At 33.3% G+C, this 27,130-nt stretch overlaps 4 protein-coding genes across 15 annotated transcripts in view; 2 read left to right on the top strand and 2 right to left on the bottom strand.

Annotated features, from left to right (window-relative positions):
* Nucleotides 1-460: 460 nt before the first annotated feature.
* Nucleotides 461-14,188, top strand: LOC142220441 (uncharacterized). 4 transcript variants are annotated; one of them, XM_075289583.1, is made up of 6 exons: nucleotides 461-565; nucleotides 1,012-2,166; nucleotides 4,252-7,291; nucleotides 8,523-9,604; nucleotides 12,882-13,229; nucleotides 13,313-14,188. In XM_075289583.1, exons 2-6 carry the CDS (start codon nucleotides 1,066-1,068, stop codon nucleotides 13,589-13,591), a joined length of 5,850 nt encoding a protein of 1,949 aa, XP_075145698.1. In that variant the 5' UTR covers nucleotides 461-565; nucleotides 1,012-1,065; the 3' UTR covers nucleotides 13,592-14,188. The 4 variants fall into 4 exon arrangements, with proteins under 4 accessions (XP_075145698.1, XP_075145700.1, XP_075145699.1 ...); XM_075289585.1 differs by having other exon boundaries at nucleotides 475-958; nucleotides 1,046-2,166; XM_075289584.1 differs by having other exon boundaries at nucleotides 475-927.
* Nucleotides 14,189-15,672: 1,484 nt separating this feature from the next.
* On the bottom strand, nucleotides 15,673-17,008 carry LOC142220442 (uncharacterized). The gene is made up of 3 exons (XM_075289586.1): nucleotides 16,858-17,008; nucleotides 16,144-16,300; nucleotides 15,673-16,081 (listed from the first exon to the last, which is right to left on the bottom strand). The coding sequence occupies exons 1-3, from the start codon at nucleotides 16,909-16,911 to the stop codon at nucleotides 15,744-15,746; spliced, it is 549 nt and encodes a 182-aa protein (XP_075145701.1). The 5' UTR covers nucleotides 16,912-17,008; the 3' UTR covers nucleotides 15,673-15,743.
* Nucleotides 17,009-17,314: 306 nt separating this feature from the next.
* Nucleotides 17,315-19,057, top strand: Polr2M (RNA polymerase II subunit M). Its single transcript, XM_075289597.1, has 3 exons — nucleotides 17,315-17,591; nucleotides 17,646-18,453; nucleotides 18,515-19,057. Exons 1-3 carry the CDS (start codon nucleotides 17,443-17,445, stop codon nucleotides 18,767-18,769), a joined length of 1,212 nt encoding a protein of 403 aa, XP_075145712.1. The 5' UTR covers nucleotides 17,315-17,442; the 3' UTR covers nucleotides 18,770-19,057.
* The window catches only part of unc79 (UNC-79 domain-containing protein), a 47,212-nt gene continuing 38,871 nt past the window's right edge, over nucleotides 18,790-27,130 (bottom strand). For all 9 annotated transcript variants that reach the window (XM_075289592.1, XM_075289595.1, XM_075289590.1 and 6 more), the window contains 9 exons: nucleotides 24,821-25,457; nucleotides 23,403-24,746; nucleotides 22,895-23,073; nucleotides 22,681-22,835; nucleotides 21,911-22,620; nucleotides 21,673-21,851; nucleotides 21,120-21,615; nucleotides 20,945-21,064; nucleotides 18,790-19,243 (listed from right to left, as the gene is read on the bottom strand). In XM_075289592.1, coding sequence (XP_075145707.1) covers nucleotides 19,070-19,243; nucleotides 20,945-21,064; nucleotides 21,120-21,615; nucleotides 21,673-21,851; nucleotides 21,911-22,620; nucleotides 22,681-22,835; nucleotides 22,895-23,073; nucleotides 23,403-24,746; nucleotides 24,821-25,457 — 3,994 coding nt within the window. In that variant the 3' untranslated portion in view covers nucleotides 18,790-19,069. The remainder of the gene's footprint in view (nucleotides 19,244-20,944; nucleotides 21,065-21,119; nucleotides 21,616-21,672; nucleotides 21,852-21,910; nucleotides 22,621-22,680; nucleotides 22,836-22,894; nucleotides 23,074-23,402; nucleotides 24,747-24,820; nucleotides 25,458-27,130) is intronic.

Consider the following 27,130-nt stretch of genomic DNA (forward strand, 5'->3'; position numbering starts at 1 on the left):
TGTTTAAAAACAATTACAATTATTCATATATTTTTAATGTATAAAGTACTCAAATATTAATATATATTTACTGCTATAAATATATATTGCACTTAAGTTCATGTTATTTAACGAATTAATCACAATAAATTGCTATTGTGAATAGGGGAAACGTGTCTTTATCAAAATGCAATCTGGCCGACACCGAGACGATTTGCACTGATGAGATGTTCTTGATAGTTCATAGAAATTATGCATCAAGTATTAAAAGAAACCAGGCCTATTGATTATTTAATGAGAATATGTGAAAAGCGAAAAATTACGCCGTCGAAGGGGCCAGAGTTGTATTCAATGATATCTAATTTTTTAGCTGATCTATTACACTTACCTATCTAATGTCCCCTGCCAACGAAAGGAAGCTTGATAAACAAACGTCAAATGCCATACAGTGTTGCATTTCCATATAATTCTTATATTTTAAAAAAATGTACCAAACCAAATTACTACTTACGAGCGAAAAAAACACCACGAGCAGAAGATCAAGAGAAGCCACAAGGCAATTCCGAAAGAGGCGACGAAAAATCATGTAATTGCGCATTAAATGGTCATAAAAATAGTAATAATTGATATATTTTTCATCGGTGGCTATTTGTTTTCGTCCGAAAGGAGACACTAGGGTATAAAAACTTAAGGTTTCTTCATTTCCGCATGAAAACGGCGGCGGCGCTATCTCTGATACCGAAGATTCCAAATAGAAGCATAGACACACGAAAAACTTATAATAATTCAATGAAAGCAGCAGCAAACAAGCCGAAGGAAAAAAGTATTTTAATGATGATGCAACTGAAAAGAAAATAGAAGAGAAAAATATAAAAAATGTGTTTGTGCGTGTGTGAACAAATTTAAGTTAAAACTACTTTTGTGTACTAAGGTTGCTGTGCGTGCTTGGTATAGAGAAGAAATTTATATAAAAACCTATGTAAATATTCATGACAAATAATGTGGGCCAATTGATTTTCTAACCATTTGCAGATAATTGCTTTGTGTGGTTTCTTTATGTGTGCAGTTTAAAACAAGACATTCCATATGTCTGACTCGGAATTCAGTGAGTCCTTTGCCGGCCCAGAGGAAAATGACGGTAATAATAATGGCCCTGAAAGAGGCCAGCAATTACAAAATGCGACTGTAGGGTTCAACACTAATAACTTTGTGGAATATGCGGCTTCAAGTACATCGGGAGGTGATTCGACGGTTTCTTCGACATCCTCGGAAGATGAATCGGAAGAAAATGATACAGAGGATTCGTTGGAATTGACCAAAATCACCAACGAAGTATTAAGTTTGCCCAGAGGTTTGTGTGAAAGTTCTGAAATTTTTCATGAATTTTTTTCCCTGGATACTTGGCATGAATTGCCAGTACAAATACAAAACCATTTACAACAGTTCCTGCCCAACTTCAATCGTTTGCTGCCGCCTCAAATTGCAGCAGTTGAACAAGCCAGAACTGTTTCAATGTTGTTTACGGGGCAATTGCAAAATTTTGGTCAATCCCCTTTGCAACAATTACAACAACAGTTGGAGGCTGGCAATTGCCGTCCAGACATAAAAAAGTTGCGAGAAAATATTAAGAAATCACAAAAGCGTGAAATGAAATTCCGTAATTGCGAACGCTTATCGCATATGGCTAAACAATTGTTTCTATCACGACAACGCCTTTTAGATCATGCCAACAAGTCTTTGCCGGAAATGGTGTTGAAAGCCCCTTCGCCCACCACTTCAGTGCGTCAACCTAAGCCAGCACACCTATATCGTGACAATAAATTGTCAGCGATTCGAGCGCGTAAACGTTTCTACTGTGAAATATCGCAAATAGTACAGGATTTGGGTGTGGAAGGTGACTATGTACTCAGTGCAGATGAGGAGGATGAAGAGGATAATAAGCTTAATGAGGAGATGAGAAAAGACTTGTTGCAACAGCAACGATCTGTAGAGGAAAATGCTGAGCCACCCAAGGCAAATATAGCCCTGGCAGAGCGTTGTGTCTACAGCACTGTATTTTGGAAACGGCCGGATGTCGATGATGAAGATGCATTTCGTTTTCAGCAAAGAGGTCGACAAGCTAGATTGTCGAATCACAATTTTAAGGAGTATCTAAGAGAGCACAAGAGGAGAAAACTAACCGAACCGGTGAGTATTAAAATTATATTTGATTTATGAAGATGTTTATATGTATACCTAAAATGAAAATACAAGTGTACCAATATGGATCGAATGCAAATACATAATTACTGTGTACATTTGTTCAAGATAATACTCTAAAACCATAATTGCAGGTATATATTTGCTTCACTCGCTACATCATCCGAAACATAGGAATTCCAAATTTGACATAGCCATTAATATAATGCTATTGCAAAGACTTCTTGAATATTTAGAAGGGTTTTATGTTTTCAAATTGCTTCAAACTTAAAATCGATAGAATTGCAATCTATTTGAATTCTAGAGACTATTTTAAAACATATATCTCATATAACTATTTTAAAACATATATCTCGTAGGATGATGTCTAAAGCTCACTTTCGATATTGGCCTGAATCGACTATAAGTCTTCTAATGCTAACCAAAGGAAGTAATAGTGATTGGTAGCGGTTAAACAATCTTTGTCTAGCTTAGTTTTAATCACTCGACCCATTACGGGTACAATGAACGCATCAGGGGCAAAATGAGAATTTGAATCAGCTGTTAAATTTTCAGGTTTAACATCTAACTTCAGCAAATATATATATTCCGTCATGGGCTTTAGTAACATCTGCTTCGGCTATCTTATCTCTAATCCAGAGCCCCTATCAGAACTATGAGCACTCTCATCTTGAAATTGGGCTACATAATAGGAATTTGAATAGCAGGTGTGAAGCGGGCTTCTACTTCCGAAAACAGGTGTTCACAGATTATAAAATTTTCATATAGAAATAAAATTTTGACAAAATTTTCTATAGAAATAAAATTTTGACAAAATTTTCCATAGAAATAAAATTTTGACAAAATTTTCTATAGAAATAAAATTTTGACATAATTTTCTATAGAAATAAAATTTTGACAAAATTTTCTATAGAAATAAAATTTTGACAAAATTTTCTTAGAAATAAAATTTTGACAAAATTTTCTATAGAAATAAAATTTTGACAAAATTTTCTATAGAAATAAAATTTTGACAAAGTTTTCTATAAAAATAAAATGTTGACAAAATTTTCTATAGAAATAAAATTTTGACAAAATTTTCTATAGAAATAAAATTTTGACAAAATTTTCTATAGAAATAAAATTTTGACAAAATTTTCTATAGAAATAAAATTTTGACAAAATTTTCTATAGAAATAAAATTTTGACAAAATTTTCTATAGAAAAAAAAATTGACAAAACTTCCTATAGAAATAAAATTTTGACAAAATTTTGTATAGAAATAAAATTTTGACAAAATTTTCTATAGAAATAAAATTTTGACAAAATTTTCTATAGAAATAAAATTTTGACAAAATTTTCTATAGAAATAAAATTTTGACAAAATTTTCTATAGAAATAAAATTTTGACAAAATTTTCTATAGAAATAAAATTTTCTATAGAATAAAATTTTAACAAAATTTTCTATAGAAATAAAATTTTGACAAAATTTTCTATAGAAATAAAATTTTGACAAAATTTTCTATAGAAATAAAATTTTGACAAAATTTTCTATAGAATAGATTATATAGATTTGTTTTCGTAATAGCCTCAAAAACTTTCTCAAGCAATGCAAAATAAGATTTTTTATGTTGTAGTTTTTTGGGAAAATTTTCTTCAAATTTTGGTAGATTATTTTTAGCTCGAGTGGCAACCAAGTCCGCCATACATACTAATATGAAAGCCAGGCCTTTACAACCATTTCTAGTGCGACTTTTATGCATTGCATTATTTCCATTGCAGTTGTGCAAGTACAGGAAGCATTAGGTTAGTTCCCTGGATCACCGTCAATTCCATTTGATAAGCAAGGACAACGTGTACAGGCCATCTAAAAATTAAATAATCTAGAAAATATTGTTTTTAAGCCTCCCTTTGAAATAGTATATAAGGTTTAGATAGAATTAGGTAAAATTTGTTATCGATTTAATAGTACTTCCCCTTAAACCTTCCTTCTCTAGAACCTTTTTCATATATACAATTTTTAACATTTTACCTCTAAACATATTCGAAAATTAAAATTATTTCTATAATGCTAATAATTTTGTTTTTCGTAGACCTTGCCCGAATTAGAGACATCAGACATCCGTTTGCGTGATGTATGTGCTCGGGCCCAAATGGGTAACTTTAAACGTGTATTGGGTGGACGTAAACCAAAAATATCAACTACACCATCATCGGCCAAGACACCCTCACCATCGGGCGGAAATACTACAACTGAACATTCGACAGCTGGACACAATAGATCATCATTACCAATGACATCGAATTTGGTGTCTCTAACATCTAAGCTTAGTGAACCACCTGCACTAGTTCCCATTCAGCCAATTAGTAAAAAATCCTCCGAACATTATCATCAACAAAGTACCAATAATATGCCACCGCCGCCACCATCATCAAAAGGCAACAATAATCATATACATAACACATCTAATGATACTCTAAATATATCCTCATTTATGTCTGGCCACGGAGACAATTTGAATTTATGTATGGATGATTCCTCATTATTGGCTGGAGATCATGACGCCTTCAATATGCTGGATAATGAAGTCGAATTACAGCAGGAGGAAGTGGTTGAAACCTTTGCCACTAGTGGCGATGATAATCTACCGAACTTTGTTTTAGGTGATGACATTGTTTTGGGTTCAAGAAATGAGATTTTACATCATGGCGAAAAGCATGACCCGACAATTAGTCGCCGTATCGGCAATAATCAAACCCAAATTATACCCAAATTGGAACCCATAATCAGGAACAATGATTCATCGCCAAAAGTTTCGCTTAAAACAAACAGTAGTTTGAAACCTTCTCCAGTTTCTCCTATGCCTGTACTTAATTGTTCTAGCGAATTGATTCAGGAGACTCACGCATCGTACTTTTCCCTGATAAGAGACTTTTTTTGTTCAACCCCCAATCATCGTATGCGATATGATGATTTGAAATCGAAAATCGATATCTGGTTAAGGAATCCAATTACCGCATTGAATGAATGGTACTCTCATGCTAGTAATTGGTCAAATCTTTTGGGTTCCGCAATTAGTTTCTTAGTGGGCAACTTTCCAGATTTACCAGATGAATATGTTCCCTATATTGAACACAAAGTGCAGCTGAACATTTACCAGTGGATAGGAGCGGGCCGAGATTCGGACACACGTTTAACCGAGTTGTGTAATCTCTGGATGGATAAGAGGAGGCTTCCAAATGATTCACATTCACAGTTACCAACACAACAAATGGGTTTGGAATCCAAGTTGGAGGTATTGCCGAGATCCATTGTGGAGAGTGAAGATGCTGCAGCTGAGGCAGCGGCTCTCACACCACCACCTCCACCCCCAAGATGCCCCACGAACTGGACAGTTCGGGCGGCTACGAAAGATGAAATTATAGAATTCCAGCGGCAAGAGAGGGAACGTTTCGAACGGCCCCATAAGGCCTATACATATGTAATGCATGGCTATGAAAGTGTTGTTGGTCCAGTAAAAGGCATTTATACCCCAATGTTGGCCTTGGCTAAGGCCCGTGGGCATAGCATGATGGTGGGAGATAGACCTAATTTTGTCACAATTCTTACACTTGTAAGAGATGCCACGGCACGACTGCCAAATGGTGAGGGTACACGGGCAGACATATCGGAGTTATTGAAATGTTCTCAATACATTAACCCCGACGCTGCGGAAAATGTCTTGCAGACTATTGTTAGTGGAGCTTTGGATCGTATGCATACGGAAAATGATCCGTGTGTACGTTATGATCCCAAAAGAAAAATATGGATATATTTGCACCGAAACCGCACCGAGGAAGAGTTCGAAAAAATACACCAACAAAATCAAACCATGGGCAAGACGAAGAAATTGCAACAGCGTAAACCAAGACCCATTACATCGATTAGTGGTAATAACTTGAATAGTCCAGAGCAAGAAAGCGCTAACATATTGGACTCAACCAATGCCAGCTTACTCACAATGCCTGCCTTAGTACCATCAAATCCCATAATAGTCAGTAATAGCAGCTCACAGAGACAGCAGCATCAACAATTGCAAAATCAACAACAAATTCATGTCAATAAATGTCCTCCCGTGCCGCCACTGAAATACAATATACCATCGGCAACTAGTAATAATCAGCCACAGCAACAGAAATCCCTGTTGAAGACCATCGTACGGCATGAGGGCAAAGCGACTCCTGCACAACCTAATAAACAACATAGTTTTCATATGCCACAGATTAAGTCCAATTCACAAACGAATACTACACCGATTATCGTGGCTACACCTCAAGGTTTACAAACAGTTCATGTATCGAATGCCACATCCGTGGTGACTTCGAATAATCAAACAAACGCCAATCAGTCTCAGCAGCAAACAAATCTTACGGCGAATTTGGCCGGTAAAAGAGTTATGCTTAATAAGCCCATAATTATCAATCAAATCACCAATCACCAACAGACATTAGCAAGTGGTTCCAATACGTCGGTGGCTTCCACCACGATAACGCCCAAACATAAATCTCCACAGCAGATCATAAAACAACAACAAAATCGTATTACTCTAAGCCAGCAACAACAAAAGCAATTACAACAACAATCCAATATTATCACCATACCCATATCGATGGCCAACAATACTACAAATGCCACTGAACGCACCAATGCCCAAGAGACGCCTACTACTCCTGTTTCTTCATTCAGCAGCGGTGGCAAACAGAATATCATACGAATACTGCCTGCATCTAATGTGAAAACAATTCTAACGTCGCCAACGGGGCAAGTGGTTAATCGACAAAGAATTGTATCTGCCACGCCCAATTTATCCACGGCACAAGAACAAATCAAATCAAATACTACACCACAACAGAAAACAAATTCTGCAACAGGATTCCAAGTTGTATCGAGTAGATCATCATCATCACCCGCCGGATCGATAGTGAAAATGTCTGCCCAGGCCTTTGCAGCTCTGCATCAGAAACAAACTCAACAACAGCAGACGGTGACACAACAACAGCATATGATTATGAAACAGCCATCAACATCGATTGGTGGAAAAATTGCAGCGGGTCAAACAGTTTCAACAGTAAAAACTCAAAGAGTTATTGTTGGTAAGTAGGGGTGAGGTATTTAATATTGCAATAATTTGAAAATTATCCTCCTCATGAATTCAATGATAAATTTTCTGTTTTGTTACATTTTATTCTTATTCTAATTGAATTATCAGTTGCCCAAAATGAGGACTTTAAATTTCGAATTATAATTCTTAGTAGTATGGAATGATGAAAAGTTTGCGTTTTACAAAATCATATATTTATTGAAAATTTACTATTTTATATCGAAGTATAGGAAATTGTTTTAAATTGAAATTTACAGCCATTTTTTCATATCCGAAACGAATGTTTCCAGCTAGGGTGTTGATTTTGAATAAAACACAAACTATTTAGGAAATTATTGTAATTTTATTTTATTATGATATATTGGTATTACTCAATTACTTATGGAACAAAATATCGGCCAAATGGGTGCCGCGACCTCGGTGGCACACCTTCATTCTATGGTCCAAATTTTCGATGACGCTGAGGCATAATGGAGGTTCTATGCCGTTAATGTGCCGAATTATCTCATCCTTTAGCTCTTGAATTGTTGCTGGCTTATCGACGTACACCTTTTCTTTCAAATAACCCCAAAGAAAAAAGTCCAACGGTGTCAAATTACATGATCATGGCGGTCAATTGACATCGCCATTACATGAGATAACACGGCCATTGAATTTGTTGCGCAAAAGAGCCATTGTTTCGTTAGCTGTGTGGCAAGTGGCACCGTCCTGCTGAAACCACATATCGTCCACATCCATATTTTCCAATTCGGGCCATAAAAAGTTCGTTATCATCTCACAATAAATGAAAAAATACGGCCCGATGATGCCGCCAGCCCATTAACCGCACCACTCTTTGTGGGTGCATTGGTTTTTCGACAATAACTCTTGGATTCTCATTCGCCCAAATGCGGCAATTCTGTTTATTGACGAATCCACTGAGGTGAAAATGTGCCTCATCACTGAAGATGATTTTCTTCGAAAATTGATCATCCACTGTTGCCATTTCTTGGAACCATTTAACACATTGTTGGATTGTGTGCCTCTCCATGGTTCAAATTGAGTAAGTCTGAAAGAGAGAAATGTCAAATAAAATTCGGAAAAAAACTTGGCGTTTAGGTGTGGTTCACATTCAACATCGGCCCTTACAATTTAACCACCCTTTATATACAACGTTTTCCTTTTTTTGCAAATGTAACTTCTTGAGCTCATTATTAAAATTACTTTTTATTTGTCTTTGTTAGGTAACTCGGGTGTTGTGGGCCAAACGACTCAAGGTAAAAATGTTGTTCTACATCAAATTCCGGTCGGTTCTTCTGTTGTTGTTACACCCCCGACAACATCTTCCAGCACATCAATCTCTGGCTCGGCAACAAGCCTTAGCGGAGGCCATAAAATACAAACAATTAATACTACCAGTTTGACTCCACAACAACAACGAATACTCATACAAAATCTGAAACAGCAGCAACAACAGCAAAACAATGCTATTAATCAAGGTCAAGTACAATATAAAACTGTACAGGTTGTGGGAAGTAGTGCAGCAAATGCATCTCAACAACAAGGCATAATTCAAAGACCTCAATCTACAACACCCAAAACCGTGGTAATGGTACCACAAGACAACAGTGGTGGTTCACAACAGCAACAGACTATAACAAGAATACTCAAGACAAGTCCACAACTAAAATCGGAAGCAGCTGCAAATACAACATCGCGAGTTATAACTAGCTCAAGTGGTCAAATAATATCCCTTGATAGTTTAATACAGAAACAAGGGGGTGCTTTGCGTATAACTGGCTCATTAAATCCCACAACTGGTGTTAAAACCAATGCGGGACAACAATTGAACACAACGATTTTACATAAACCCCAACAGCAGCAACAGACGCAACAGCATGCTAACAAACAGCAATATGCTATTGTATCTGTACCGAACAGTATTATATCTTTGAGTAATTCTGGTAACTTTACTGTAGGCCAAAGGATTGTAACTACACAGGCAGCAACATCTGGGTCATTTAATACTACTATGGTCAACGTCGATTCGACCAAAGTCACACCAAGCATAGTCTCTGTTGGTGGTGTTGGGGGTCAACGTCGTCTTATAACAGCCACATCGACTGCTGGAGGCACAAAAATTATAACAAAAGCTGGTAATGTTGGTACCTTGCAAGGTAAACAAGTGGTATTGGCCAGTGGTAAGACGGTGACTGCCATTAACAAAGCCCAACTAACGGGTCAAACGCAACAGCAAAATATTGTTCAAACATCGTCCGGAAGTATTGTGATTGGTGGACAAGCTATTAAACTACAACCTGGCAATGTAAGTATATTTTTTGGATTTATTATTTTTTATTCTTAAACACTGTCCACAGGATATACCAATTTGAAATTGTTTAAATTCAAATAAACTTCAATTAAGATTCATAAGAAATGCCAAGATAAGCTCACTCAACTTTCAAAAGAAATTCAAAGGGGAAGAATATAAATTTCAAATGAATATTAATGTAATTCGAATGTTTTTCAAAAATAATTCAATAAAATTGAAGTGGAGCACAAAAAAAATGAATTGAAACTTGAGGGAATTTCAAATAACTTTCTACGGATATTCAAAAAAAAAAAAAAATCAAATGATATTCACTATAATTTATAGTAAACACCTATTACACTTTCAATAGCATTTAAAAATACGTCAAACTTCTTTATCCAGAGGAATTCAAATTCATTTCTGACGATTCACATGAAACTCACATAAAATTCCAACAAATTTCATATAAAACTAAATAGCATACGAAATTCCAATGAATTTCAAATGAAATAAATTTCCAAACATATGCAAATGAAATTCAAAAGAAATTCTAATTAAATTTAAGCACGATGAATAAAATTAACAAAAGTTTTGCAATAGTTGTAAAAAAACAGAGCAGAAAAAAAACTTAACTTTATTGTCAAATTTAAATTGAAATTCAAATGGAATTTGAATGAAGTAAAGAAATACACACGAAATGCAATGATACATTATTAAAATTCAAATGAATTTGAAATTATGATTAAACGAAATTGTGCGTAGCAGCTTCTATTAATTTCTACTGATATTCCAGAAAATTCAAATGATATTCAAATCAACTTATAATGAAATCCACATTAATTTATAGTAAAATTGTAATATACTTTCAAAAAAAATTGAAAATGCTTCGAGATTCTAATAAAATCTAATGAATTTCTAAGCAAACTCTAATGATTTTCATATGAAATTCACATGAAATTCCAAAAAATTTAAACTTTAACTAAATTTTAAATGCATTTCAAATGAAATTCTAATTATTTTCGAAACAAATTCTACTGAATCTCAAAAGTTTAAGCAAATTAATAAAAAAAAATTGCAAATAGTATAAAAAAAGCCGGTAAAAATAAATTTAAACTAAGTAGAAGTTAACTACAAAAAAAAAAAAATCCAAATAAAATTAAAAATTATTCAAATTTATATATTTATAATGAATTTTAAATTATTATTAAATTTAAATTGAAATTCAATTGGAATTAAAAAGATGTATGATTTTGAAAATAAAATCAAATGATTTTTGTATAGAAAATTAAACAATATGAAATTAAATTCAAATGATATTAAAACACATATGAATTTGAAATTATGATTAAATGAAATTTATATGCATAGCAGCTTCCAATTTTTTTTACTATAGTAAGATGCATTTACTTAAAAGCCACATTCGCTAAGACCGATTGGACATCGGTGGTAATAGCTTCTCATACCATTACTTGAGAAAATTACTCCGTGTAGCCGTTCGTTGCTTACAATTCCATGCGGTGTCTAATGGTGTTTTCTTTTCTGAAAAAAGGGCTTTGCCTTCATTTTGTCTGTACAGAATGCGCATTTTTAAAATTTTGCCAGCAACCTAAAAAAAATCCTATTATTTCAGCGGGCAAAAAAGAATTCAAAGGAGCAATCGCAGCACTCTCATTTGTTGGTAGTGCTGAATGTGCCCGCAATTTGCCTCTACGCGTGGCACTATTTTCACAACAGAATTGAAGCCTTTTCGCACTTTTGCCTGTTTTTTTTTTAGAAAAAAACCTAAAAAATACATTTTCCGGGCAAATACATTTACAAGAAAAGAAAACTGCTGTTTTCTTTTAACACTGGACACCCTAAGCCGTGAAGGACTAAAAGAAAACAGAGTAATCGTTTATCCAGGACATCTCCAAAAATATGCAACACTGCCATCAGCTGTTTTAAAACAATCACAGAAAAGAAGTGAAATCTTGTATTTTTACAGCCGTATTCATAAAAAGTTAATTGACATTTATGAACGATTGATAAATTATTTCGTGAAAAATAGCATTCATAAACGATTAATAGCTTACCAAATCTTTAACAAGTCTTTGGTAAATTGTAAAAATTTATTGTAGGATGTACCCTTCTTTAACTCTTTGATAAAATTGCAAAATGCTTTTTTGGCAATACCTATAAATTTATCGCTGTTTTATGCTATTTTGCATATCATTATATGCCAATGCGTATAAAATGGGCGATCTTTTCTTATAAAAACCCTATTTTGATGTAATTTTTCAAAATACTAATCCAAATAAGAGAACTGCACAAATAGACGTACAAAATTCATACCAACCAATATTATGTAAATTTAACGTCATCTTAAACTTCCTTTTGTTACTTTAATGAAAAATGCGTCGAAAATTAGCTCGAGACATTAAATAGATGAATTCCATTAGATTAGTGACGTGTTTTTAATCACAATAGACTTTATATTCGAATACAATCCGGTTCGATTAATACTAATATTGATACTAACATATTGACTAATTATAAAATGATTGTATATTGTGAGTAATGCATCCTGTATAAATTAATTTAGCCTGGAAAATTATGTTTCGCCACAAAATCATTAAAATGTTGAGACTTTATTTTCATTAAGATCAACCGGTTATAATTCGATCTTCATCACTACGATGAAAATGACAAGATGTAACGACATGTGTTGCCACTTTATCACTAAAAACGTATGATAACTATAATAGTGTTATTAATGATTAATGAATACCTATTTTTATATAAGGCTTATAGAATAAAAAGAGCGTAATAGCTATCACTGGTTTAGAGTGCACGTTAATGATTTTTTATGAATAAGGCCGTTAATGTATAAAATGCTCAACTAGTAATAAATATTTACTGCTGCGATTATTTACGACACTTTACCACTTTGAATTTCATGTCTTTCCATAAATTATTCACAATAAATTGCTATTGTGAATCGAAGAAGCGTCACTTTATCAAAATACAATCTGGCAACACCGGCGCGACTTGCACTGATGAGATGTTCTGGATAGAACACCAGTGCAACGGTGTTCTGGATAGTCCATATAAATGTTGCATCCAGTGCTAAAAGAAAACAGCCCTATTAGTGAAGTCAACATGGCAATTTGGAAATTTGACGACAACTAAAAGGCGACTTTGAGTTTCAACAGGAAATTTTGTATTCAATGAATAATATTGAGGACATATCGATGATTTAAAACTTGTCTACTCCATTACGATACTTACAGTAACCGGTTTGTTTCTTTTACAGAATAATATTCAACAAATACTAAACAAAGGGGGTAATATTGTTACTGCCCAACAATCGGCCGCAACAAGTCAATCAAATACCAGTGGAACGAATCAAATGCAAACTGTCATTATGGGAAATCAAATACTCCGGGTACAACAGTTACCACAAATTGTAACTGCAGCTGGGGGCAATGCAAATCGCCTAACAACAACAAATGTCATCAATAAAACTGTCGCTGATGGAAGCGTTTCTACAAATTCGCCTAAAACAATATTCTTAGGAGCCAGTGGACAAACTCTTAGATTACAACCTGCAACAGGTCAAACTGGAGGCAATAAAAATGTAATTGTAAATAACAGCCAACAGGTAGGTTAAAGTGTCCAGATTGTTTTTACCAATATTAGCTGATATAAAGAATTATCATATTGGTATTTTATGTATATTTTTAGGGTAATGTAATACTAAAAGGAGGAACCAGCGGCAGTAGCACAACATCCACACCCAATCGATTAGTATTGGCCGTACAAGGTGGTGGTCAAATATTTCTTTCACCTAACTTCCAAGGTGGAAGTAATATAAACCTTAAAACCTTACAAAATCTGAAAATGGTTCCAGTGGCCAAAGACCAGCAACAGCAACAAACTTCAACAACAATACAAAGCCAACCTAATATTTTGAAAATATCACCATCCACTCATCACAGTACAGCCAGTGATGCAAATGCTTAAAAACACATAGTTTTTACATTTTTAATTTTATTTTCCATAATAATTTGTACATTTGTTTCTTTTTGCATAGAGCGAAAAGTATTTAAGAGAGAAAAGAAGGAACGTGATGATATCACGTTCAATGTAATTAATAATTACGCCAAGCGTAAACATTTTTCAAACATAGATTCCAAAAACGACACACACATTTCTAATTTCCACATGTATATAAACCATTTTATGTAAAATACATACTATAAATATTATATTTAATTATAATAATTAAATATAAATTCATAGAGGCGCATGTCATCAATTGCTAATTTTGCACTAATTGCTACATGTTCTTTATCCAGCTTACACTCGTAATGTCATAATTTCCGAATTCCCCACCCCCCCTTAAACATATAAAGTTTCAACATTTAATGGTTAATACAAAATGAATTTTGTATTTGAAATTTTATTTTAAATTAATATTTTGCTGAGAAAAAAATGCATAAAATTATTAATGCAAAAATTGAGTTAAAAACGAAGTAAGAAAGGAATCTAAATTCTTAATATTCATAACATTTATCAATAGTTTTTAGAATAATCTATAATAAAAATAATACAAAAGTAGTGCCTTGAATATCATTTGTGGGAAAATCGTGCAGAAACCTACGTGGGCTGCCTTTGTAACATGAATCCTAAGGTACGTGATACGAATCTTGTGTTGAAAAATTTCGCAATTGGGACAAAAACGATTCTGAGATTAACTTCCGAAAATGGAAATACCCATTCGGGTTTTTTTATTACAAATTAAAAAAAAAAAAATACCCAAAATTCTTGATGTTTTCGTAGATTTTGCTGAAATAAAATGTTGACAAAATTTTCTATAGAAATAAAACTTTGACAAAATTCTCTATAGAAATAAAATTTTGACAAAATTTTCTATAGAAATAAAATTTTGACAAAATTAAAAAAAAATTGATAAAATTTTCTATAGAAATAAAATTTTGACAAAATTTTCTATAGAAATAAAATTTTGACAAAATTCTCTATAGAAATAAAATGTTGACATAATTTTCTATAGAAATAAAACTTTGACAAAATTTTCTATAGAAATAAAATTTTGACAAAATTTTCTATAGAAATAAAATTTTGACAAAATTAAAAAAAAATTGATAAAATTTTCTATAGAAATAAAATTTTGACAAAATTTTCTATAGAACGAAAATTTTGACAAAATTTTCTATAGAACGAAAATTTTGACAAAATTTTCTATAGAAATAAAATTTTGACAAAATTTTCTATAGAAATAAAATTTTGACAAAATTTTCTATAGAAATAAAATTTTGACAAAATTTTCTATAGAAATAAAATTTTGATAAAATTTTCTATAGAAATAAAATTTTGACATAATTTTCTATAGAAATAAAATTTTGACAAAATTTTCTATAGAAACAAATTTTGACAAAATTTTCTATATAAATAAAATTTTGACAAAATTTTCTATAGAAATAAAATTTTGACAAAATTTTCTATAAAATAAAATTTTGACAAAATTTTCTATAGAAATAAAATTTTGACAAAAATTTCTATAGAAATAAAATTTTGACAAAATTTTCTATAGAAATAAAATTTTGACAAAAGTTTCTATAGAAATAAAATTTTGACAAAATTTTCTATAGAACGAAAATTTTAAAAAAATTTTCTATAGAAAAAAAATTGACAACATTTTCTATAGAAAAAAATTTGACAAAATTTTCTATAGAAATAAAATTTGGACAAAATTTTCTTCACACATTTTGGTAGATTATTTTAGGCTTGAGCTGCAACCGTGATGACAACCAGCTACGGCCTGTTGTCTCGAGTAATCTGAACATTTACCTCACAATACAAGATTAATTCCCGATTTGTGGACATTTGCCCCACATCACAAGACAACTGTTCAGTGATCCGCAAATCTAATAATTAAATTGCATTTCATTTTTCTGTCATCATATATGCACATCTCAGGGTCTACAATAACAATCTACACGAAGCAATGGCAGATCACTCTGGGCACACCATAACTTAGTGGAAAAGTTGCTTGATAAGGATACAAGTTAACACATAATATGTATTTTGAGTTTTTAACTCTATAACTGGATAGTTTTTATTTTTTATTTGCTATTGATCACATTGCCTACTTTTATTGCTGTCCAATGGTTTCGACCGATTCTTCCAAAGCCTTTATGAATTCATCTAATTTTTGGCGATTCATTTCGAAATGTAGTTCCTTGCCCTCTCTTTTGCTTGAATTATCATTGAACAGACGGAATGTAATAGTCGTTAGCATTTTATAATTCTGGTCATAACTACTATCACCCAAAATATGACGGACATCCCAATCAACTGATTCAACTAATGGATATTCAGTGGAATTTTGTTCACGCATAAGGAAACGTACAACCTCTTCGCGTCGGGATGACAGCACTGCTGGAAGAATAGTTTGTAACTCTGATGGTAGCATTGACACAACATTGGATTCTACGAGAAAAAGAAACAAGTGGAATTAAAAGGGTAATAAGAGTGTTGCAACTTTGTTTTACCATGATCCGCATAACACATATTACGATATAGCTTTGCTATGCTACGAGTGGCCAACAAGAAATCATCTGGATTGTGAAAGCCATACTTGTGACACATTTTCATTGTTTGTTGGTCATCTTGATTTCCAATGAGAAAATCAATGGAATTGTTTAAAATCTGAAAGAGGATTTCTTTAAAGTACGATTTTGTAAAAAAAAATCCAAAATAAAGCAATTGCAAAAAAAATCCAGTTATACCAAATACATCCATAATTAGATATTGCATCCATGCTCTCTTTGGCACGCAGAAATTTTCAAGGTCCGAGGTTAAAATATGGACCCCACAGTAAATGTTATAATCTTCTAGTCCATCTACCATATATCTCTTCGAAAGACTTCCATGGTAGTAAGACTGTATAACAGAAAAAAAAACTCTTTCGATATCTCTCGACGTCTGGTTTATGGTCATTCCAATTGTCAGGATGAGAAAAAGGCCCATATTTAATAACAAACGGATACTCAACAGGTAACATAATTGGAACCATATTCCCCTTTGTTAAGAACTATTCAAGTGTTCAATTACAAAATATGCTTGCGCAAATTTATGCTATTATAATCATTATTGACAAGTTTTATTCTGTAAATATTGAGTATGCCATCATGAACACTTTTTTGTTTTTGTGGACATCAAATTACTTCAATACTCTTATGGCGAATTTCATATACGCACAATACCTCTGTCAAGATCTCTCTATTATTTATATTCAAGAGAAAATCATATTCCTTCATCTTGGGTGGATATATTGACAATGTATACAAACAAAATTTCCACTATTATAGAGATGATGACAGTTCTCTTGTTTTACGATAAATTCGAACTATTACTCACGTTCACATCTCTAGTTATTGGTTGAACCGGTTCTCTTTTTAACAAATCGAAATTATCGAAACAAACTTTGCTATCGAGTTTTCTCTAGTTTGAATCGTTTATCACGAACATGTAAATATTATGATTAAATCTATAAATAATCCTAATAAATTTCATAGCAGACTATTATTAGCGACCATCTTTTCATGCTTATGGAGACCTAAAATGATAAATCGTAATACTGCGTTCACACCATGTTCATTTTATTGTTATTTCACAATATGCTTCAAATATCTTGGCAACATTGCAAAACTGTAGTGTAACAACGCGTAATCAGCTGTTCCTTTGCAAACATAGCATTTTATATATTGCGCTATTTTTTAAAGTTATTGAATGCTAGCAAATTTAATCAATTAAATAACTCGGGACAAAAGCCTGCTTTACTAGTGAAAATGTGCACAATACCGCGACCTACTCTAACACGCATACCTGGGGAAATGCCCAAGGCTCAGAGGGAGAGCCATGTTAAAGATCTAACAAAACTTACACATTTAGAGTTGTTGGAAATTAAGGAACGCGAGGCCAAGTTATTGGCAAATAAGTAAGTCGAAAATGTATTTTATACAATTTCTTATTACAACGTCACATCCCCCAGAGCCAAACTGCAAAAATTGCCTGATAAAGGTAAACGCATACAGGATTTCTACGACAAAGTTCTGGAAGAGCTTAACAGAAGATCTAATGTGGATGAAGCGGCCAAACTATTCTCGGGACTTAATATTGCATCAAAAGGTGAAAAAACTCTCAATGAAATGGAATGGAGAGGTAAGCTCAGCAAAGAAGAGAATGACAATGACGCTTTAGATGATGTCTTGGACAGCGATGATGAATTGGAAATGGATCCTCTACGCATTATAGCTCAGAAACAAATGCATGAGCGTAAAGTGAAAGTTGAAGCACCTGAAGTGAAACTAATCACAGAAGAAGATCTTAGAGAAATACAATCGTTTAAAGCAGACTCGCCAGACTCAGGGGTGAATACGGAAAATCTTAATGGGGATTCTAATCCTTCTGCAATAGATGCCGAAATTGTAGCAATAGATTTAAAAGAAAAGCTTGAATCTTTAAAACCGAAACTACAAAGTCTAAATGCTAGTTTCAATTCTTCACACAATGAGTCGAGAACTTCTAGTTCCTGCTCCCATAATTTAGACTTAGAACCCCATGTTCATTATTTAGTGGAAAAGACTGAAATACAAGCTTCAAATAAAAAGGAGAAATTTCTGCCATTTCGAACAACTGTTTCCAACGTTCATGATCCGGCCAAAGAAAAGTTAAGGAAAAAATGTAAAAACTGGGAAGTCACAGCAGCCACACCACCTCCTATACAGCACGAAGGGGCCAAATTATTAAGTCTTATGGATTCAGTTGAGATTCAAGCTGATTATTTGTTAAAACTTAAGGTAATAATGCAATACTATGATATTTTTTCTTGTTATATTTTAACAATACTTTCATTCTTAGGAACTCCAAGAAAAGCAAGCTGCTGAACGTCTACAAGCTAAACTTAAACGTATGGAAAAAGTGAAAATGCAATTGCCATCAGAAGATGTTTTAAAATCCAATCCCTCATTTACGAATTATCGCACAAAACCCATAACAAAAGTTTCCCATACAAATCACATAGAAGGAGAACAAAAATTCAATGAAGATGATGAAGTTACAGATCCTTTGGATGAAGAGAAACCTGGAGGTGTTAATTATACAGTCTATGAATGAAAGAAGATACAACAAGGTAGTCATTTTTTAATTGGGTTGTTTATTTTTTCTTTTGCAATAACACATTCAACATTGAAACGGCTATGTTCTGATTTTCTAGTATAGTTTACACAACATCAATTATCTGACATAGACAATTACAATACTTCTATATATATAAAAAAGATAAACATTCTCAAAACAAGAGCTGGGCTCGAATTTGTTTCAGAGTCTTATTTGCTCCTTCGCATGTGATCGCTTAAATAATATTTATATGTTAAATTATTTTCTTTTTTATAACAAAAACAACTTTGTCTTTTTTTATATCGAATAGAATTGTGTTGCTGTAGATGCCTGCAGTTCGATTTGTCCCATTTTGAATTGGAGTCGTTGTAACCATTTCAGTAAGACCTCTGCATTATGTGCCTGTTGCTCCTCATAGTCCGGAGCATAATCTCGAACATTTTGCAAACGAACATGTAGAGTGTCGGAAAGCTAAAATGAAATAAAAAGAAAAAACAATTAGCATGAAACTACACATTATTTTTCAGAAATTTTTATAAAAATATTTTTTATAAATATTTTTTTATAAATATATTTTCATAAAGCTCCGTTAGTGTTCCGTTAACTAACCACCTTTTAAACCTATTATGGACGAAGCTGTCACCTTGCCTATATATCCCATATGCCAGTTAGGAAGTTAACTGACGAAAAATTTTCAGTTAAAGTTAACCGGAGAGAAGATATTTGCAAGTTACTTTCTGTTAACAGGCAGTTAAAGCTTAACGGAGCTACATGAAAATGGCCATAAGTCAGTTAAAAAGTGATTGAAAACAGTTACGTTAAAAAATTAAACAATTAAAATAGATTAAATTTTTCATTGAATCAATTACACAAATAATTGAAAGTTGCTCATGAAGTTGATTAATTTTGTAATCAATTTTTTTTTATACCCAATTAAAACTTCGATTGAAGACATTTAATTTAAAAATTTAATAGTATCAATTAACTTCGTGATTGAATCAGAATTTTTTTTCAATCCCAGTTTTGACCAAACATCAAAAAGTTTTCAGCGGTGGTTTATCCCCTCTCAGTAATGCTGGTGACTTTTCTGAGCGTTTCAAAGCTTTTTTTTCGAACGGTCCCATCGCCCGCCCCTTCCGACCGTGAGGGCCTCGTCTCCATGACGTAGGGACATCGTTCACACCATGATCCGGACCACGGCGGGGTGGAGGCAGAGGGATTTAACCAGTTACAGAGAAGGACTCATCGGCCGGATATATTACAATACAAGACCAAGTATTAGGTTATTCAATAAAACAAATGTATTTTTTGTTTTATTGAATAATTTAGCATATTTGGATAAAATATGCTAAAATTCTGGACTTCACCATATCAATACTGAAGTTAGTGTCAACTAGATGATATAATGAATTGAAATTAATGCACATCCTACGAATAGGCTCCACAGAAGCATAATTCGAACGTTGAAAATCAATGAAAAGAAACTGGTAATTCCTAGATGCCCTAAAAGGAACATTTATCCTTTATCAATTCAGAGCATGGAATATCCCCACAAACTAGCCTATACAGCTTCTTTACAAAGAATCAAATATAAAAATTTCCCACATACAATTATAATTAATTTGTAAAATATTCAATTAAAAATTTAATTGGTTCAACAAAATTATTAATAGAAACTAAATTAATCACGAAAATTAATTGTATCAATTAATTTTTTAATAGGGACAATTAATTTTCTTAATTGGGACAATTATTTTTTTTTTTTAAATTGGGACAATTAATTTTTTAATTGGCTTTGGTGATTGATACTATAATTTCTGTAATGGAAGACATTTCAATTAAAAATTAGTTGTATCAATTAATTTCGTGATTAAAGACAAAAAATATTTTTTTCTGTGTCCCTGGTCCCTTGTCATTGAGCTAACCATAATCGGGTAGCACTCAGTGATAAGAGAGAAGTTCACCACTCTGGTAACCCTATGGACTGAATTGTATAAGTGAGCCTGGCAAATATATACCTAGCCTAGGATCCGAAATTGGCTTGCTTGTAGCAACCATCGCATTAATATTGGTATTATGCTAATGCAAACCCTATTGAATGTCTCTTACATTATTATGACCATCTCTTCAATTTTAATTCCATTTGTACACTTTTCATAATTATGGACCTACCTGTGTATGTGATGACAGTACTGGACTCCATAAAGGCAATAATTTACTTAAAATGGTTGAATTTGTTTCCTTCAAAGCTTCAAGTAAACTTAAGAAATGTAAGTTGACCATTTCGGAAAGCTGCAAAGATACGGATAAGTTTATATATCATTCATGGGGAAACTAAAAACTTTACCTTGGCATTGGAATTTTGAGAGAAATCATTGGAATCCTTATGTTTTGAATGTGATACCAATTGCAAAATACACGGAGTAACCTTAGCCCAAAATTCAAAGAGAACACCCATAGTGTTACCCTCAGGATTATTCGATGTGTGGGCAATTTGTTCCAAATACACAGTCCAAAGTTGACACAAAGTAAATGCATGAAATAACGAGGACATATGAAGCACTGATGTTTTCGATTGCTCAGCGAATCCGGCAAAAATCACTTGTATATGATCTGCAATGTGACAAGATGCCTCCTGGGGTACAGGTTGATTTGTAGAATTTGGATGTGATGGATGATGACCACTACCCGATGTTGGATTTGTAGTAGTGGTGGTGGTGGGATGATTCGATGATATATGGATGGCAGAACGCCTTTGCATTAGGGCCATGTGAGTCAGGGAACCAAGTAAAAGCCATGATAATAAACGCATATGACCCACACATTCAGTAAATTCTTTGGGTCTAAAAAAATGGAAATGGAATTAATGGAATACATTTTAAGAAATGTCGATAGCTTACCCTTGTTGCAAAGATGATGGAGCATTATAGAGCCAGGGCAAATAACGGGCCACTGCTTTATTATCGCGAGAATTTCCCCTAGACATTTCCAAAGCCAAATACTGCGACACGGCTCCCTTTAAAACACCGCCCAAAGTATCCTCACCAAGGCCATTTTGCGTTTGAGAATTTTTGAAATTCTAAAGGAAACAAGATTTTGATCAATAAAACGCCTTCCATATAGCCTATAGACACATACCTTTATCTTGCTCAATGTATGGAAATCAGCCAGAAAATCAATAACATCATTTATATATTGACGCAGACAATCCGCAGCATTTGTTGGCGAGGCTGAAGGTATTTCCGGAATACCTTGCAAAGTACCTGGAGGCAACGTTCCACCTGCATCCAGTAAAACAAAACCAATAATCATCAAGAGATTATGATCGGGTATGTTGATCTTGAATTTTAACGCTTGGACAAATTCAAAAATCAATTGACGACAAAGATACTGTTTATCGCGATCTCTAGAAAATGAACGACTATAGATGCATATGTCATAGAGAACCGAGTAGTCCAGGTTAGTATGCTGCACACAATAGGCCACAATTTTCGAATATGGATCGAGCAGTGTTTTCGGTACACAATTCAAACGCAATGTGGAGACTATCAAGTCCAAAAGATAATCATGATTGGTAATATTTGGTAAAATTACGATGACTTGACGTAGAAGACTTTCCAAACTGGCCATAGCCTGGGGCCAAGCTGATTGCACTATATTGGCATCGGGTACCACACATTGCAGATATTCCGACATATTACGGAATATAATGGGCAATGATTCCAGCGGTAAGGATTTCTTAGCTTGCAAAGCTTCACATACCATATAGATGGGACTAGAAGCATTCAACTCTTGGAAATCCTGTAAGGCTTTGGCAATGCTACGGAAAGTATTTCGTCGAACTTTCACTGTAAACGAAGGGTATTTTGAATCAATCAAAGGTATTAATTTACTATGAGAATACTTACTGACAACTTCAGTTTGTAAAATTTGCACAAATATTCCATTTGGTGCCAGCTGATGTAGAACACATCTCAGGAATTGCAAAGCCATAGCCTGGGCACTGCATACCAATGGTGGTCCATTTTCTCCTTGCCAAGCAAATGTAGATGTTGATGAAATCCTAGAAATGCAAAGTTTACTATTTGTCTTACTGACATGATTTAATTTTTGTCATCTTACTTGGACACAATGGTTAGGATTTCTGGTAAAAATGGTGCAGCCATAGCTGGCTCACGATGTATAAAAGTTCCTAAAATAACAATGAGCAGACCAATTTCTTCGTCAGTATACTCTTCCATAAGAGCACCACATTCGGTACAACGATCGCATACAGTGTAATCGCCAACACGTCTGCTACTCTGTAATGAAAAGAAAAATTATGGGGAAATGTATTTATGATTGGTGTTTTGGGGCATTACAGAAACTCGGTTAGGCATTCGGTTAGGTATTCAAAATTTTTCTATAGGGGTCTTAAGAACCCTATAGGCCTTTCTACGCTTTTGATTTAGTGTTTAAAAGCTTAATTCCCTCGTTTTTACGTTCCTCCGTTGGAATTGCTGGAACCACACTGTCTCTTTTCAGTTTATTGCTTTCTGCCTTTTGGGACATTTCTCTATGACTAGCAAAGCATTTTGTAGGTCTTTGTACACAGGCTCGCAAATAAAATTCTAATTCTAATTTAACTTACCACACGATTGGGTTGTGTTGCACTTTGTGTGTGAATTCCATTCTCTTGACCCTCCTCCAAATCCTCTTCGGGATCATCGGGTGGTTGATATGGTGGAGGAGGCCATGAACCGGCATAACGTGATCGTATATCTGGAATAGCATTAACATCAACAGCAAATGGGGCCATTTTCTGTCGTGGTTTCTTGGAACTATCTGTTCGTGTTGCCGAATTGGTAGGAATATTAGAAGCTCCACCATTGGTGCCACCAGTAGCTGTAGTGCTCTGTTTAACATCCTGCACAGTCTTTAATATGGATGTGTGTAAATCAGGACCATCATCTCTTGGCAAAGGTGTTGTGGCACCATGTTGTCCACTGGGCTCTTCAAGAGCCACTTGTTTAATTAAACGCCTTGGAGAATTAGTACGACTACTGGGGGTTACATCATCTTTAGTACTTTCCGAAACATCTAAACTATCTTGTTTTAAATGGCTAATGTCGGGTAGATTCAGTCCTTCTCGTATACGATCTGCTATGGCTGCCACACTTTCCTGTGTGCCTATCGGTAGCAAACGTTCGGGTGTTGGGATCTCTAAAGCGGCTATATTTTTGGGTGGTGGTAAATTGTTTGAATCCAATTCATCTACAGGATTTGGCATAACACTCATCTTCGAGAGAGGTGAATCGGGAGAACCATAAGCCTTATCATTTCTTTTCAAAGATTTAGCAGAGACTTTCTTATGATTGGCACTAAGGCGTGAATCATCATTGCCATTGGATGAAGAGGAGGTAGCAGCTCCACATTCAATTATGGTCTTATGACGTCCCATGGGCTTTTTTGAAGTTGGCTGTGGGGGCTCCACTGTTAAAGATTTGGCACTACTCTTCTTATCAGAACTTTCGGAACTTCCATTTGCTGAGCGGGAGCCACTGGCCGACGATTGAGATTTAGGATCCGTTACTTTAGTTGGCAAATCTTGTAGAGCTCCCAAAGCCTTTAAGTGATTGGTAGCTATAGCTGCAAACATCTTAGATGTAGATGTGGCAGCCGAATCCGATGCCTGGGATTTATTACGCACAGTAACTGCACGATGGACATCTACAGGAGGACTTATAATGGCGGTCTCTGATGGTTCTGTACCAACCAAGGGTGTGACTATCATACGAACGCCTTCCTGTAAACTGTGGCGTGAATGGGGTTCGGTTCCTGGGGGTTTTATTTTTGTCGTATATGTGTCTCCTGTCTTTGTAGTGATCATTGTTTTTTGGTTCTTCATCATTTCATCAGTGGTTCTTCGACTTCTTAGAGCTTCCAATTTCGATGGAGTAATCTCTTCAAAATGTATGGTATCATCAAATGAACCCTGTGTTATTCGAAATAAAAAAATGAAATCTAGTAAGTACTTGGTGAAATTTTAAGAATTTTTTAAATACTTACTGGAGCACTGCTTCCATGTAGAGTACTATCCGATAAATCACTTTCCGGTATGGCCACCAATTCAGATTCTGTCTCATCGGCATCTAAACTCGAATCGTTGTATTTGCGGAAGGCATGTTGTAATTTCGGAGTGAATGCAACATTCTGCCCTTTACTCTTCGATGCCCCACTTGTTCCCTCCGAGGGAAACATTGGACTTGCTGGCGGACTTTGTTCCTTATCGTCTGGATCGGTGCCCAGCGATGGTTGACTAACATCTCGTGATCTAGAAGTACCTTGTATATCCAAAATCGTTGTCGTCGGTATACGACGACACTGATGGAAATGATTACGTAAACTATTCATTATAATTCGTATGGCTGAGTTTACATAAGCACTTTGCGGAGGTTGGGTATAAGAATACTTATAGAGCACGACGAGCATAGTGAACATCCAATTGCGTCGGGGATACTGTTCCAAATACCAAAGGGAATAATTGAAAACTTGATTTTGATACGAGTCCGCAGCATTGTTATTTGGATTGGGAGCATAAAGGGCAATTTGCATTACAGATGATAGGACAAGACCACCGATTAAGTGATTCTGATCCAAAACTTGTGGTAAATTAGCCAGAAATGCATTGAAAACAGCAGACGCTCTGGGGGAAAGAAGATAAAATACAAATTATATTTTCTGATGGGGGAGTAGTAGGTTATGTTTAGCTCGTTTTTTTATATATATAGAGGCAAAAAGGTGACACAAAATAATGGTACATGTAGCACTAACGGTTGCTACAGTTGGCGGAATTCTACTAAAAATGGTAGATTTTTTACTGTTTGGTAGAATTGTTTAGGTTTTGGTAGATTTTTCTAAATATTCCTCTCCAGCTAAGAGGTAAATCACAAAATTTCTATAGAAATAAAATTTTTACAAAATTTTCTATAGAAATAAAAATTTTGACAACATTTTCTATAGAAATAACATTTTGAAAAAAATTTTCTATAGAAATAAAAATTTTGACAAAATTTTCTATAGAAATAAAAGTTTGACAAAATTTTCAATAGAAGTAAAATTTTGACAAAATTTTCTATGAAATAAAATTTTGACAAAATTTTCTATAGACAAAAAATTTTGACAAAATTTTCTATAGATATAAAATTTTGACAAAATTTTCTATAGAAATAAAATTTTGACAAAATTTTCTATATACATAAAAAGTTGACAAAATTTTCTATAGAAATAAAATTTTGAGAAAATTTTTTATAGAAATAAAAGCTTGACAAAAGTTTCTATAGAAATAAAATTTTCTATAGAAAGAAAATTTTGACAAAATTTTCTATAGAAATAAAATTTTGACAAAATTTCCTATAGAAATAAAATGTTGACAACATTTTCTATAGAAATAAAATTTTGACAACATTTTCTATAGAAACAAAATCTTATCAAAATTTTCTAATAGAAATAAAATGTTGACAAAATTTTCTATAGAAATAAAATTCTGACAAGATTTTCTAAAGAAATAAAATTTTCACAAGATTTATAGAAATTAAGTTTTGACAATATTTTCTATAGAAATAAAATTTTGACAAAATTTTCTAATAGAAATAAAATGTTGACAAAATTTTCTATAGAAATAAAATTTTGACAAAATTTTCTATAGAAATAAAATTTTCTATAGAAATAAAAATTTTGACAACATTTTCTATAGAAATGACATTTTGAAAAAAATTTTCTATAGAAATAAAAATTTTGACAAAATTTTCTATAGAAATAAAAGTTTGACAAAATTTTCAATAGAAATAAAATTTTGACAAAATTTTCTATAGAAATAAAATTTTGACAAAATTTTCTATAGAAATAAAATTTTGGCAAAATTTTCTATACAAATAAAACTTTTGACAAAATTTTCTATAGAAATAAAATTTTGACAAAATTTTCTATAGAAATAAAATTTTGACAAAATTTTCTATAGAAATAAAATTTTGACAAAATTTTCTATAGAAATAAAATGTTGACAAAATTTTCTATAGATATAAAAATTTTGACAAATTTTTTTATAGATATACAAATTTTGTCAAAATTTTCTTATCTACAGAAAAATTTTTCTATAGAAATAAATTTTCTATAGAAATAAATTTTTGACAAAATTTTGACAACAGTTTCTATAGAAATAAATTTTGGACAAACTTCTCTATATAAATAAAATTTGGACAAAATTCTCTATAGAAATAAACTTTTGACAAAATTTTCTATAGAAAAAAAATTTTGACAAAATTTTCTATAGATATAAAATTTTGACAAAATTTTCTATAGATATAAAATTTTGACAAA

The sequence above is a fragment of the Haematobia irritans genome, chromosome 1 (assembly GCF_050003625.1).
Source record: "Haematobia irritans isolate KBUSLIRL chromosome 1, ASM5000362v1, whole genome shotgun sequence".
NCBI classification, from domain to species: Eukaryota; Metazoa; Arthropoda; class Insecta; order Diptera; family Muscidae; genus Haematobia; species Haematobia irritans.

Bases quoted from the DNA above. Each gene is read 5' to 3' on its own strand.
- LOC142220442 (XM_075289586.1), bottom strand. From the start codon at position 16,911: ATGAAGGAATATGATTTTCTCTTGAATATAAATAATAGAGAGATCTTG. The intron at 16,301-16,857 runs GTATTGTGCGTA...ATCCTCTTTCAG, and splicing joins ATAGAGAGATCTTGACAGAG to ATTTTAAACAATTCCATTGA. The intron at 16,082-16,143 runs GTAAAACAAAGT...TTTTTCTCGTAG, and splicing joins TATGTGTTATGCGGATCATG to AATCCAATGTTGTGTCAATG.
- LOC142220441 (XM_075289583.1), top strand. From the start codon at position 1,066: ATGTCTGACTCGGAATTCAGTGAGTCCTTTGCCGGCCCAGAGGAAAAT. The intron at 2,167-4,251 runs GTGAGTATTAAA...TGTTTTTCGTAG, and splicing joins GGAGAAAACTAACCGAACCG to ACCTTGCCCGAATTAGAGAC. The intron at 13,230-13,312 runs GTAGGTTAAAGT...GTATATTTTTAG, and splicing joins TTGTAAATAACAGCCAACAG to GGTAATGTAATACTAAAAGG.
- Polr2M (XM_075289597.1), top strand. From the start codon at position 17,443: ATGTGCACAATACCGCGACCTACTCTAACACGCATACCTGGGGAAATG. The intron at 17,592-17,645 runs GTAAGTCGAAAA...CACATCCCCCAG, and splicing joins GCCAAGTTATTGGCAAATAA to AGCCAAACTGCAAAAATTGC. The intron at 18,454-18,514 runs GTAATAATGCAA...TTTCATTCTTAG, and splicing joins ATTATTTGTTAAAACTTAAG to GAACTCCAAGAAAAGCAAGC.